Source organism: Larus michahellis, chromosome 1 (genome assembly GCF_964199755.1).
Source record: "Larus michahellis chromosome 1, bLarMic1.1, whole genome shotgun sequence".
Classification (NCBI taxonomy): domain Eukaryota; kingdom Metazoa; phylum Chordata; class Aves; order Charadriiformes; family Laridae; genus Larus; species Larus michahellis.
The window spans coordinates 193328026-193343152 of NC_133896.1; the positions used below are offsets into that span (position 1 = coordinate 193328026).

Here is a 15127-nt window from a genome sequence, read left to right on the forward strand (position 1 = left end):
AGATTAGTTTCTTGTTAGATGCAAAGACTGTGTCCTTTCTGCAAAAAAGATCATTCTGGCTAGCCATAAGGACCAAGGTTTGTTTAAGAGTGGGATCTGAATGCTCAGCTAACGTTCATGTAAACTCTACATACTGAAGATATGGAAGCACTCAGCTTCCACTGGATGTGAAAAATTTCACTATGTTCTGCTCCAACAGTTCACTTCCAAGAATAGACTAAAATAATTTTCAGAATTCAGTCTCAGGCCTATAGCCATGTTCTACAATTAATTGCCAGCCTAAAGCCCATAAATAAAGAACACACACAACTCAGTTAATTAGTTTAATAAATCTGCTGTATTACAGACTAAAGCAAACCAACATTACAACAGTCACATAGCAATTAGTGTATCAGATTTTACTCTAATGGATATTACTTAATCATGAATAATCCCAGCAACTAAAGGGATTAAACTCAGTTTTGTTAAAATACCTCCTAAAAAGGATACAAGAGTTTAAACTTAGTGTACATCTTACTAGCTCGTTTCAGTTTTCAAAACTAAATGTTGCTGTAGTAGACATTGCCCTATTAGAACACCTATAGTATTTTTGTTTCTTAAACTAAAAGTTAGATTGTGCAATTCTAAAGAATGTATAGGAATTGCAGCATGAAAACAGTAGATATTCACAATATACTACAATCAAGCTGTTATATGAAGTGTTAAACCTAGTCCTTAATTCAATATTTGATGAATCATATTTAAAATGAAGACACTGATGTTTAAGTACTAAACCAGACCACATTTACCAGAATTTTAACAAGGCAGAAACTTATAAATTCAGAAGTTTAGTGACTCAGGCAGTCAAATTTCATCTTAAGTGATCCACACAAGTTTTAGATAGCTCCTCTCTCAAAGCTGCTAAAAACAAACACCCCCCAGCTCTCCTTAAAAAGGATGCAATCTTTAACCCCTCTGTAGCATTAATGCTGCTTTTTACTCTTCTACTTCAGCACTTGTTTCTTTGAGTGCATTGCTCTCTCTGTGGATAAATGCAGTGGCTTTTGATTCCAGTTCTCCCAGCTGTTCAAAAGGAGAGGCACATGGATCTTGATCTTTAACAGCATCCGACAGCTTGAACATCTTCTCCCGAATGCGTTGAGAATATCGCAAAGGGGTTACAATTTTCAGGTGTTTAGCACTGGAGTCATTTGCCTCATGGTGCATCTTCACACTGAGGAAAATAAAAAAAAAATATCACTAAACATAGGCACAACTTCATACAAATTACGTCTGTAGCATCTAGCAGAAACAGCAAGTCACAATTCCTATTCAGCTCTTTCCCATTCCCATATCCAAAGGAAATGGGCCCTTTCCCATTCATACAGTTAAAACCAGATATGCAACTCTCTTCTTGGGCAAAATGCTTCAATCTGGGAAAACTCCTGATAAGATTTTCCAAAAGAAGACTCCCCCCCATTCCATCGGGAGAAGCTTCTTCCTGCTATGAGGAATAGCAGACAGCTGCCAGGAGTCCAGCTTCATCAATTGCCAAAGGTGAGCACAACTTTCCGAAGTCTGCTGGCTTAGAAGAAACCTCATGGCAAGAAAGAATTTGAATGTTATCTGTTTTGTCCTGAGATCACTACACAGATTTTTGCCTTGATACAATTAAGATAACCTTTACAGGACAGTTACATCTTGTTTACTTCTGTGTTGTATGACATACAACCACATGTACATTTGAAAAGGTGAGGACTGTAGACACCTACTTTCTCTTTACCTAGCTCAGTGTAGAGCTGCTACTGCCATGTGGGCTGTGGGAGGGTACCCTAAACCTGGAATTTATGACTCTGCCACAAAGAGGTTTGACTACTCTGTAATGAGGCATTCAAAAAGCAAAACAGTTTGAGTTAATAGAGGAATTTATTTAAAAATACTTCCTTCTGAAGGAAGGTGTCTCAAGGACTAAGTTCTTGAGAGCTTTTAACTAGGTGCTCACAAATGCAATGCCTCCCTGTTTCAACAGGACACAAACATTATTATTGCCCCAAACACTGCAAACTTTCCATAGTTACCTGAAATAATCTTACCTTTCCACATATGCTGTGGTAGATGGATTACATCTCAAATAAGATGCGTCATTCTCCTTCTCAGGAGAATTAACTGCTTGGGCTATATCTTTTACCTCATCCTCATTTTGCTCTTCTGTTTCACATTTTCCTTTCTTTTTTGTATGCTCTTTAGTCTTGTGCTTTTTAGCCTTTTTCGGCAAGATCTCTTCTCTTGGTTTCAAGTCTAAATCCATTTCTTCTTTGATTGCTTCACTGCTAGTCTCTGCCTTCTTGTCATCACTTTCTGCTTTTTGGTCATCATCAGAGCCAAGATCCTTGAAGGTCTCCTGAACCTGCTCTACAGATGAATTTGGTTCCTTGCTGACTTCCACTGCCACACTTGAATGAGTTTCTGTCACAGATTCCCCTAAAACTGCAATATCAAAGAAAGTACAGCTGTGATTAGTTACAACTAAAGAGAATTAATGTTTTAGAGAGAGTTCTGAAATCTTAAAGCTTTACATGAGAATGAAAATTAAGTATGTATTGAGTCTGAGCCACAACAATTTAAGTAACTAGTAATTTTAGTCCCCTTCAAGAACCTGTAACCTGAAAACTCAGGCTAAGTATATCCTGAGAAGTCATTCTCTTCCTTCCCAAGTACAGCAGCTCTGAACAAGTATTTCAGTCAATTTCTGTGATCAAATACTTGTCAGGTTATGTTATATCGAACTGGGATGTATATGGTTACTTTGCTTCCAAAATTGAAATATTTACCACCTTTAATTGACACTCTGCCATGACCATGCATCTGCTAGTTAAGGAATTTGTGTCAGAGGCAATGATTTTTAGCTCACAAAAATGTTTCTATTTACTCTTTGATTATTAGGCTAAAATAGCTGGACAACATCGCTTTGATAGAGTTTAAGTGGAAAGTTTGAATATGAAAGCATCTCCACTACTCATTTTAGCATGCCCACAATTGAAAAGGATTAGCTTAGTCAAGGTTGTTTTCAAAGACAATTGAGTACAAAATGATCACAGAGAAGTTTCCATGAAATAGAATTTATAATAGGCCCAAATTGTTTGAACTGTTAGTTTGTGTTGCCTGTCAAGCCAGACATTTAACTAGAATAGAGTACTCAGACTTACCATCCTCAGACTTGAGGCGGCTTTCAGTATTTTTCATAGTATCTATTAGTGTGTGTCGTAGTTCATCTTTAGGCTGAAAAAAAAAGTTTTATTGTTTTAGAAAAACAATTCCCAAATTGATCACCATTTCAGCTTATTTGGTATAAAAGTTACAAGGAAAGTGGTACAGACCACATGATGTTTGTGTTACAAACCCTTTATTTAATGGTGTTCACACACAAGTCAGAACACAAGTGAATCCTGTATCTGGTGCACTACGGCTGTATTTGATGCCCTGAAATCTTGATGGTATTAAAGCACAGGAATTAAGTCCATCGATAAATGTAAAATTAAATTCTGTTTTGGGTTTCTAGTTATACAAGAAGTTTCAGTCCTTATTTGTTCTAGGCAGAACATCATATGGTATTTTGATGATGCTAAACCTTTCTTCTTGAAAGTACAAAGTAACAAAGCAAACCAAATACAATTTTTTTATGTTCGAGTAGGTCACATGGATCTCCTACTATAAAAAGATTTATTAAGATCAGAAGTAGTTGTATTTTATATACCATATTTCCATGCCTTTATTTTGTTAATCTCAAACCTCAAGACAAGTAGCTCACCGTTGCTCCTGCCAAAATGGCCTCCTCGTAGACTGCAAGAAGCTTTTCAAGAGGGCCCATCTGTTCAAGACGCATACAGCAGATCCAATATTTTGCAAGCTTTTTAGCCCCAGGAGTGCTCTGTGTCAGATCTTCCAACATGGCACGTACTTCATTGCCTTGACATCCCTAGAGTCAACACAAGAGCAGAGATTTAAATGCAGTGAACATTGAGGTGCTGTATTTTAGCTGGTTTTGAACTAGAAAGCAAGTCTGTCTGTCTTTCTTTGGAGAGTAACCCTGAGAGTTGAAGGTGGCAAGTATTTCCTATCTGAACTATGAACTTGAGCAGAAGAATTGTCATTCACCTATTCTTCCAAATGAGAATTATTTATACAGCGTTGTAAAGTAGAAGGGATAGTAGAATGCATAGACATCTTCAGAACTACTTAAAAGAAGCTTTTTAAGAAGTCCAGGCAAGTTTATGTAAATGCAAACTTGTTTTAGATTAATTACTTCATAGCTACTCTCATTACATTGTAGCTTTTCTACTTTGTTATGTTATCATTATTGCCTGATCTTATTGGGTATTTCCGTAAGTTCGTGAAGCTTAAGTGAGAACTAATTTCTTCAGGTGTCAGCAAACAGCTATGATATTGCTTAATGTGGGGAGCAGTTAGTCCCCTGCATCTGATTCACAGGTCCAGCACGCCCGTAGGACTTGCACGTTGTAGGGACCTTTATGATTAGAACTTGGTAGGCAATGGACTGAGTACCTGTTCGGTTAACTGCAGACATTCTGCAAGAGTCTTGTTGACCTTTTCACTATATAATACATGGTCTAAAGAATCACCAGAAGAGAATAGTTCTTCTTTGCTTTTAGACTGGGGTCCCAGAAGCACAGATATAGGAGGTCTCCTCATCACTTTTCCTCTAGATGCCCTCCATTCATCCAGGCGAGCTCTGCATTTAAGAATATTGTTAGCTGAAGTGACAGATGTTTTATTTTTTACATTGACTGACAATAACTAGGGTAAATCACACAAAGCCATACTTTCCAGATAGTCCTCAAGTCCTTACCCTTTAATCGTAAAAGAAATACAGCTGTCATTTAGACCTGCATGGAAATTTCAGAACCATGCATATCACTATCTGCTTTAGGTATCTATCAGGTCAGAACTCCTTAATCTCTCCCTTTCTAGCAGCAACAAGAGACTTGGGCTACAGACTCTGTTTTTTCAAGGGAGGGTACAAAATGCTTCCAATTTATTTGTCTGTGCCACCTCTCTTCCCTAGCCCCACTTCAAACCAGAAAACTAGAAACTGTCTCTAAAGACACAAAACATGGAGAGCAGCCCAGAACAACCCTATCACAGCTTTTCAAAGCTGAAACTGATGTATAAGTGTAATTCAGTCTTCATATATATTTAATTTCAGCCCCATCCCCCTAGACCACCAGTTTTTGGTAAACATGACTTTCTACAAGGAACTCTACTAAGGATACTAAATAACTTTTAGATTATGAATCTTCACCCCATTGTCTAAGCTTCATTCACCAAGCTGAAAAGTGTCATTGACAAGTGTTCTCCTGCAGTCCATAAACACACTCACTTCTATATGCATCCTGCATCACTGTTTTTCTTAAAGCAGTGGCATGCATCTGCAATTCGCTTAACAGGATTATCTGTCATGCTTAAGGCTGTCACAACACTTAGCCTAAAAAGGAGAGCTTGAGCAATATACATTTTAAATTTATAACCGCACAGGACAAGCTGTAAACCTGAAGAGCTGCTGCAATTAGTCTGAATCCTGATTTTTCAGTATTAAGGCTACTGTTTATCTGCTACCCTTGGGCACTCAGGTCACTTATTTTTCAGTGCATCTACAGCAAGAAATAAATCAAAACACATTGTTGAAAAGAAGGTCTAAATACCTCCCAAGATCGAGCTACAACAGTGAGTAATTCAGTTACCTTCTCTCTACTGCTGACTCTGTTGGCAGAATAGATTTTCTGTTGCTGTAAGTTTTAGACTCCTGTCCCAACTTTGTACCGGGAATAGCAGAAATTGGTTTTGCTGGAGCTTTGGATCTTGCATCTTCACGAAAATCTGCACATTTCTTCCCTCCTAGTGCTCTGCAGTCAGAATTGTTAGAAGCAACCTTCGGTGGCTGTGATCCCCTTCCGCCCATCATTTTTTGAACTGTTACTTTCTTTGGCATGACAGCAGATGTCGGTTGCCATTTCTTCAGACTGGACTGTGAGTTAATAGCAGCTTTATCAGATGGTTTGCTCTGGAATGGAAGGACACCTATTGGTTTTACAGGATTAGGGTTGTTTGTGCCTTTGATGGTCTTCAGAACTACACTACATCTGCTCGTGGATGAAGACCTTGCTGCTGGCTTGGTGGCAGAAGGAAGAAGCTTTTTGTCTAGCAAAGAACTCTTTTCTGCCTCGTTTCTTGGTGCTTTTCGGAAGGAGTTTATCTTGGATTGGATAACTTTGCCACGATATGTACCAAGCACTGGTTTCTTTGGTAGACAGACACTTGAATTTTCTTTTTCTGCAATCAGTTGCTTCTGTTTCATGCTTTTTATTTGCAAGAAGGACTTGCTAAGTGACACATGTTGAGATTTTACTTCAGTGACTTCATCCTTGCAAGCATGATCTTCAGGATTATAGTTTGTGCCTGATATGGAATTTGTCACTGTGACTGTGGAAGAGTTTAAAGTAACATTTTTTTCTGAGGTTCCACTGGATCGGTCCCATGACATTTTATTAGCATTCTCTTTATTTTCCTGAAATCAAAAGCACGTCCATGGAGATGTTAGAAGTACATTGGTGCTGCATGTTACTTGTTTCCAAAGAGGCTTTCACTCATTTACAGGACTAAAGTGATTTAATACTAAATGCCACTTTAAAAGTTTCTACAGAAGTAGTGTATATATACTGGGTAGAATATTTGTCAACTATTATTGCAGAATTCACATTAAAAAAATAAATCAGATAGGGATTATTTAAACTCTGCCTTGGAAGTAAGAAGACCTAACCTGAGGGCTACGCTCTTCTTACAGAAACAACTCTCCTAAAGCAACTGCTGGCTTTTAACTGCCAAAAGTCACCTTCTAAGGAGAGCCATAAAGTAGAAATTTGTTTTAGGCAGTCAGAAGCAGTATCTGAGTTTGCATACCCCATCACTTAATGGCAGCACCACTCCTCCACTTAGCGCAGATAGCCTACTAACACAAGGTAGTGAGTAAAGCCTTTAATTAGGGCATCAGGATATGTTACCAGAAGAGGGAGAATTTTTCTTACTAATGAGTTGCAGGATGCTGTAGTTAAGACTAGACACATGAGTTTTATATGGCCTTACTACTGCCTAAAACTCTTAACCATACGTTCTCTGTGTAACCCTATCCCAGAGGCCATGAGAAGTGGGACCTAGTCTTGTAATCCAAAGATGATGTTCTACAGCAACTAATTCAGCATTATCCAGGCAGCAGCTTATGGAAGAGTGAAAGATCCAAAGGCAGGGGAAAAAAAAAAAGTGTGAATGACACATGGAAGTCTGCAGAAGCTGATACTCTTCTCCTTTAGGGAAGATGCCCTTGAACTGTAACAAAACTAAACCACATCTCATTTCCTCGTCTGTCACCCAGGCTTAGAAGTTAGATTTGACCAAGCCAATAAGTAGAGCTTGAGTACAAGGGCTGTTATTTCAGGAAGCTATGTAGTTTAACTCAACTTTAAAAATCACATGAGACCAAAATATCTCCCTTCAGGAAATTTCTTAAAAAAAAACAACTTCCTTCTCACTTTTAGAATTTTTCCCCTCAACACTCAGTTTGGAAGTTTTAAGGTTTTTGCTTTCCTCCTCAAATAACACCTCAGGTCACTCAAATATTTCAGAACCCAAACTCAAAACCATCTAACATGAACACAGGTTTTCTGTCTAGTTTTTTTTCCTCACCTTTCCCCGAGAACAGGTCTGGAGAAGAATCTGTATTTTGCTATTTCTAAGCAGTACAACCATGCACATCTTAATTCTGGAAAGCAATACAAAATGATATAGGGAAAACATTCCCTTGAACTCTGATTAGGTATTGGCATCTATTTCTGATTACATCAGATTTAGGAGCATCACAACTGAAAAGCCACACACATTCAACAGTCAGTTCTGTTAGTTGTTTGGGTTTTTTCCCCCCCAGGTAACAGAGTACAATAGAAGAATTCTCTACTCTGACAGAGGACTTTGCTCAGATTTTAATAACTTACCCAAAGACTGAAAGTATATCCAAAAAGTTCTGAGAGTCTCAAAAAAGCTGTTAAAATTCAATCATTATTTCACCAATAACAGTATCCTCTTTAACCAGACAGGTACAAACTGAATATCAATATGATCCATTACATGGAGCAATGTGACGGCTCTCCAACAAGCATATAATAAGGAGTCACTGAATAAAGTTTTAAGAAACTGCACCTCTGCACCTGCAAGCTTCTCATGGTCTAGAAGTCATATAATTTAATACAGTTTAAGTGAATGGAATGTTGTAGCCACAGAAACAGAGTGCCATCAGTATTTGAATATCAGTCAAAAACTTACCATTTCTGGCTTTGGAGATGTTGAGAGCTGTATTTTGTCTTGCAGTTTATTGGTAGTTGCTCTCCTAGTTCTGCTGCTGTTTAAAAAAAATTAAAAAAATCTTAAATCATCCTTGCAACATAACAAAGAAATGTCGTTTTAGAGTAAGTTCACACGGTCCAGATTGCAGTCTGCAGGCTGAACTCACGCTGAAGCATTTCTGTTCAGCTTATATTCTTCCTCCAGAAAAAATAAATGGCTAAGCAACCACTGATCAGGGCCCAGGCTGCAAAGCATCCCTTCTTGCACCATAAATTGCTGTCTAATAGAGTGGAAGAAAAGAGAACAAACTATTTACTGCAAGTTCCATTCTCATGTTTAAGGATGAGCACCAACCTGTCTGATGCATCTGCTACAGAAGGTCAAGTTTCTGAATGCTGCAGTTGAGCGGGAAGAGGGAGCAGCACAAGGAGTTTGAAGCTCAGCTACTGCAATCGTCAGAGGCCAGGCCATTTGAGGCGCGTCTGAACAAGGATACATAGTTCCTACCACACTGACAGGTTCCAAAACCTGCAGTCAGGCACCAGAGCTGGCATCAGACTACCCAGTGAGTAAGCCATCAAGACCAGTATTGTCTCCTAGCAACTATGAAAATATATTGACAGCTCAGAAGAAAAACAACTCAGTTTAAAGTTACGAATCAAAATTCTTCCTCAAATGCTTCATGATTCGTTATGTGAAACATGTGTCACTATTGCACGTGACTGAAAATTAACATTTCAGCTAGCAACTGATATGTTTGCATCAGATGATCTTCTGGAAGCTAGCCAAGTTGAAAAATGAAGGTACGTTACCGAAAATAAAGATAATTAGTGACTTTAAAATGCTGGAGAAAGCAGTTTGCATCATGCTATCACCTCCATGTCACCTATGATAGAGAATACATTCTAAGGGAACTGATCAGAAGTCATAGAATCACAGAACCATTCAGGTCGGAAAAATCAAGTCCAACCATAAACCTAACACTGTACAGTCCACCACTAAAAACCATACAGAATCACACAGAATCTTCATGGTTGGAAAGGACCTTTGAGATCATCAAGTCCAACCAAACAACCTACAATCGCTGCCACTAGAGCATGCCCTGAAGTGCCAAACCTAGACGTTTCTTAAACACCTCTAGGGATAGTGACTCAACCACCTCCCTGGGCAGGCTGTTCCAGTGCCTGACCACTCTTTCAGTAAAGCAATTCTCCCTAATATCTAATCTAAACCTCCCCTGCTGCAACTTCAGACCATTTCCTCTGGTCCTGTCATTATTCACCTGGGAGAAGAGGCCAACACCCACCTCTCTCCAACCTCCTTTCAGGTAGTTGTAGAGGGCAATGAGGTCTCCCCTCAGCCTCCTCTTCTCCAAGCTAAACATGCCCAGCTCCCTCAGCCTCTCCTCATATGACCTGGTCTCCAGACCCCTCACCAGCCTGGTAGCTCTCCTCTGGACACGCTCCAGCACCTCAATGTCCTTCTTGTACAGAGGGGCCCAGAACTGAACACAGGACTCGAGGTGAGGCCTCACCAGTGCCGAGTACAGAGGCATGATCACTTCCCTGCTCCTGCTGGCCATGCTATTCCTGATACAAGCCAGAATGCTGTTGGCCTTCTCGGCCACCTGGGCACACTGCTGGCTCATGTTAAGCTGGCCGGCCACCAGCACCCCCAGGTCCTTTTCTGCTGGGCAGCTTTCCAGCCACTCTTCCCCAAGCCTGTAGCATTGCTTGGGGTTGTTGTGACCAAAATGCAGGACCTGGCACTTGGCCTGATTAAACCTCATACAGCTGACCTTGGCCCATCGATCCAGCCTGTCCAGGTCCCTCTGTAGAGCCTTCCTACCCTCAAGCAGATCAACACTCCCACCTAGTTTGGTGTCATCTGCAAACTTACTGAGGGTGCACTCAATCCCCTCATCCAGATCATTGATAAAGATATTAGACAAAACTGGCCCCAAAACTGAGCCCTGAGGGACACCACTGGTGACCAGCCGCCAAGAGGATTTCACCCCATTCATCACCATGTCCCTAAGTGCCATGTCTACACAACTTCTAAATATCTCCAGGTATGGTGATTCCACCACTTCCCTGGGCAGCCTGTTCCAATGCATGATAACCCTTTCAGTGAAGAATTTTTTCCTAATATCCAATCTAAACATCCTCTGGCACAACTTGAGGCTGTTTCCTCTCATCCTATCACTTGTTACAAGAGACTGACATCCAACTGGCTACAGCCTCCCTTCAGGTAGTCAGCGTGGAACAGCGATAGCTTCTCAAAAGGGAAATATCTGCAAAATAAAAGCATTAGTCATACCCACATACATGATGGCTCTAAACAATGAGTTAACTGAAGACTATGAGTTTAATAACCAGAGAAGAAACTGAAAACAAGGAAAAGTAAAGTAGATCAAATGCTAAACCAAGATTATTGGTACAATGAAAGTAGTTAGGGCTGGTTTTCTAACACAACATAGCTTTCTACAACACAAAAGCACTTACTTTTTCCTACTACTCACAGCCAAGTCTTTGACAGATTATATTTACCCTTGTCATTTATGCATGTTTTATACTCAAAGGTCGTTGTTCAGTTAGATTTGTACGAACAAGTAGCTCTGTGCTGTTCAACATGGGATGATGCCACCTCGAGTATACAAAATGGTAAGCAAGACTTCCCATTTAGATGGGAACAAATTTCAGACTGAAATTTACCAGGTGCAAAAACATTAAAATAAGTGACAAAGCTACACCATGAACTAATGTTAGAGCTAGAGCCCTCTGTACTCCTTTACACCACTGTCTTCTCTAGAGAAACTTCTCCTGCTTATTGGAAGGTCTTATATTAAGTTGTCCAAACTTCAGACAACAGCAGGAGGAAGATCTAAATACAAGTCAATAAAAAGAAGCACTACTAATTGGTGATAGGTACCCACGTTCTGCTTACAGAATATTATGCCTACCTGCTGGCCATCACACAGGCTGGGTTTTATTACAGTATATTTGCTTTTAGCAGGAGATAGTGAATTAGTACCTATAAAAATACAATGAAGCTAGATCAAGTGGATTGTAAACACATGCAACATAGCCGGAGTAGAAAGAGGAGAAAGTTATTTACATGAGGACGTTATAGAGGCAAACAGCTAAGTGACATCTGAAATGAGAGCTCTGCCATGAAGCTATACTGTCTTGTCTTGGTCTCTAGAGGAACAGATAATACACTTCATGAATCGAATCTATTATACATTTGCTTCACAAAAACTTTTAGTATTTGCTAACAACAACAGGACTTTAGGAAATCCATATGGTCACCAGTCTTGTTGCATGGTCTCACCTTTCTCTGCAACAATTGCTGTTTACATCTTTCCCACTAACCATGTACATTTCTAAAAAGAATGTAAGCCATAGTAGAAATACTACCTGATTGATCCCTCGTTTTCTTGAATGGACACACCAGAAAAGGTCTTTTTTCTTGATAGATATTCTTCAACTTTTTGTCGCCTTTGTTCTAGTGGGTTTAAAAAAAAAAAAACAGAGTTATTACATTTTCAGCTAAAATAGTAATGCCGGACAAACTTTGTCTCTTCAAAAAAAGGAAGTGCAATTAGAAAAGCATCAAGACATTATAAATCCACATATACACTGTGGATTAAAAAAGTCTCTAGTTTAATATTCATATCTTCTGTCTTACACATTCTCTCATTTCTTGAGAAAGGCTATATTCAAGGGGCAGATTAACATAATTTCACAGCTATAGAAGATGGCTGTTTTGCTGCATTAAGCTAAAAGAAACGCGACTTTGTGATATCAGTCCTCTTCAATATATTCATCAATGACTTGGATGAGGGGATAGAGTGCACCCTCAGCAAGTTTGCTGATGACACAAAGCTGGGGGGAGTGGCTGACACACCAGAAGGCTGTGCTGCCTCACAGAGAGCCCTGGACAGACTGGAGAGTTGGGCAGAGAGGAACCGTATGACATTCAATAAGGGCAAGTGGAGGGTGCTGCACCTGGGGAGGAGTAACCCCATGCACCAGTACAGGTTGGGGGCTGACCTGCTGGAGAGCACCTCAGCTGAAAGAGACCTGGGAGTCCTGGTGGACAACAGGATGACCATGAGCCAGCAATGTGCCCTTGTGGCCAAGAAGGCCAGTGGCATCCTGGGGTGCATCAAGAAGAGTGTGGCCAGCAGGTCAAGGGAGGTCATCCTCCCCCTCTACTCTGCCTTGGTGAGGCCGCACCTGGAGTACTGTGTCCAGTTCTGGGCTCCCCAGCTCAAGAGGGACAGGGAACTGCTGGAGAGGGTGCAGCAGAGAGCTACCAAGATGATTAGGGGACTGGAACACCTCTCTTATGAAGAAAGACTGAGGGACTTGGGTCTCTTCAGTCTGGAAAAAAGACAACTGAGGGGGGACCTTATCAACACACATAAATACTTAAAGGGTGGGTGTCAGGAGGATGGGGCCAGGATCTTTTCAGTGGTGCCCGGGGACAGGCCAAGAGGTAATGGGCACAAACTTGAGCATAGGAAGTTCCGTCTAAACATGAGGAGGAACTTCTTTACCCTGAGGGTGGCAGAGCACTGGAACAGGCTGCCCAGAGAGGTGGTGGAGTCTCCAACTCTGGAGACATTCAAAACCCACCTGGACCCATTCTTGTGCAGCCTGCTCTAGGTGACCCTGCTCTGGCAGGGGGACTGGGCTAGATGATCTCCAGAGGTCCCTTCCAACCCTATGATATGAAGAAGTCAGGCTCTTTCTTTTGCCTGTCCAGTATTTCACATACTTACTGTTGGTTCAGCAAGCACCAACTTTTCACTTGTGACACTAGTGAGGTAAGTATGGCACACGTGAAAAACACCATGCACATGAACCCAACCGACCATCTGTGAAATCATTTACTTCCTTCCCATTATCAGTTGGGCATCTGTGCTAATGTTGGACCAATGGGAGCGTTAATAACAGCACAAAATGATCCTGAAAAGGTCTTAAGCCAGCTGACAGTGCCTTAATACAGAAAGTAATCCAGAACAGGATACTATTTCCCATGTTTTTGCTGGTTGACCACACACCAGAGACTTGCATCCTTTGTGACAGGATCACATCTTTTTCAGAGACCTTTCCTTATTCACATAGGGAGCTAGTGATCTTGGCTTGCTGGAAGGAGATGGGTTAAGACAGTTCTGCCACCTAAAACAAGGTAAAGCTTGCTCACACAGTCAGTCTAGACAGTTAAGACTCCAAGTCTTAGAACTGTTTCACGTGCAGTGGGATGCAAGAGCAAGGAGTTAAGGCATTATCTTTGACTCAAACAGTTTCTTTATGGCATTCAGGAACTCATGGCACTGCACCATCCACCATCATAGACAGGCGTATTCAGCAGTGGACGTCATCAATGCACTCACATATAAAACCCGACTTCTGCCCCTCCTAGGCAGGCATGTGTCCCCTTTTGAATCTGTTTGCACCTGTTCTTTATCTTTCATATTGTGTCTTGCCCGTTGTTCTTGATTCACACTTCAGAAATCTCTGCAAGGTCCATCAACACGTTCCCTCAATGCTGAGATACTTCTGTATTACTGAAGTTCAGAGAGAGTACAAATTGCTAAAATATTATTGCCTTTGAGGACCTGAATGTTAATCCTGAAAAGGATGCGCTTGATTGCATGGTAAAAAGCTGTCATCCCACAGAATGGGGTAATTACCCTCAGAACCTCCTCCTAGTATAGGAGAGCTGAAAAAGGCGAGTTCTTTCTCATGCACTGACACACCAAAGCCTGGAACACAGAGCCAACAGAGACTTACGCTTGCAGCAACGCTGCATTTCACTTAGGATATAGTGCTTTTTTAGCACTATATCATGTGCTAGCATGATATAGTGCTATTTTTAGCACTATAGCATGTCCAAGTCCATGCTAAATGGAGCCAGAGGGCCAGCGTACATTACCTGCTTCTGAAGAGTGGTACACCAGAGGTCTACCTGCCAAGGGTTGCTATACAGCACTGAGCATCCTACAGCCTCTTTCTGCTTCAGGAACTCGGGTGTCACCGATCCCAAACAGCAAAGCCCCATCAAAGCGATTCGGTTCGTTTAACTTGCAGAAGCCAAACCGGTCGAAAGTAACAAACAGAAGAGTGCAGGTCTAGATCCGAGCATTCGCTTATTTCAATAGGATGCGCTTGAGTTAAGGCGCGCCTTTTACAGTGAGGAAAGGCTTTCACTCCAAAAGCCCTGCCTGGGGTGGGGTGAGCACCGGTCCTGCCGGGGGAGTGTGGTGGGTGTTGGGGAGAACCAGCCCCAGCCCTGCCTGGGGGCTGCAAAGCCTCATCGACCCACTCGTACCCGCCAGAAGCTCTAAGGCCACGGTGGCGGGCACTGCTGACAAGCCCCACCCAGCCTCCGACCCCACCTGAGGCGATGCCCTCGTCTCCCGCTTCCCGGGGAGAGCGAACGGCTCCTCCATCGCCCGCCGCTGCCTCAGGCAAACGGACAGCCCCGCCAGCGAGCGCCTCGGCTCCGCGCCGCCGGGAGGGGAGGGTAGTTCAGCCCCTCGGGGCTGTGTCTCCCGGTGCCCGCCTTACCTCGGTACGCCGGCTCGGACCTGCGGCTAGCCGGGAGCTGCGGAGGGGAACGCGCCGCCATAGCCGCCCGCGGTATAAAGGGGGGTCGCGAGGGCCGTTTGAATCACCCGCCGCGGGACTTGAACTGGCCAATGGCGGGCGCGCGCGCCGTGCCGGCT

The 15127-nt window shown here is 41.9% G+C and overlaps 1 protein-coding gene across 2 annotated transcripts; it reads right to left on the reverse strand.

Moving 5' to 3' along the window:
• Positions 1 to 308: 308 nt before the first annotated feature.
• On the reverse strand, positions 309 to 15118 carry CKAP2 (cytoskeleton associated protein 2). 2 transcript variants are annotated; one of them, XM_074572941.1, is made up of 9 exons: positions 14970 to 15118; positions 11808 to 11895; positions 8368 to 8443; positions 5739 to 6562; positions 4543 to 4729; positions 3788 to 3955; positions 3186 to 3258; positions 2073 to 2466; positions 312 to 1213 (listed from the first exon to the last, which is right to left on the reverse strand). In XM_074572941.1, the coding sequence occupies exons 1-9, from the start codon at positions 15028 to 15030 to the stop codon at positions 976 to 978; spliced, it is 2109 nt and encodes a 702-aa protein (XP_074429042.1). In that variant the 5' UTR covers positions 15031 to 15118; the 3' UTR covers positions 312 to 975. The 2 variants fall into 2 exon arrangements, with proteins under 2 accessions (XP_074429044.1, XP_074429042.1); XM_074572943.1 differs by lacking the exons at positions 11808 to 11895; positions 14970 to 15118 and adding an exon at positions 8743 to 8948 and having other exon boundaries at positions 309 to 1213.
• Positions 15119 to 15127: the final 9 nt, after the last annotated feature.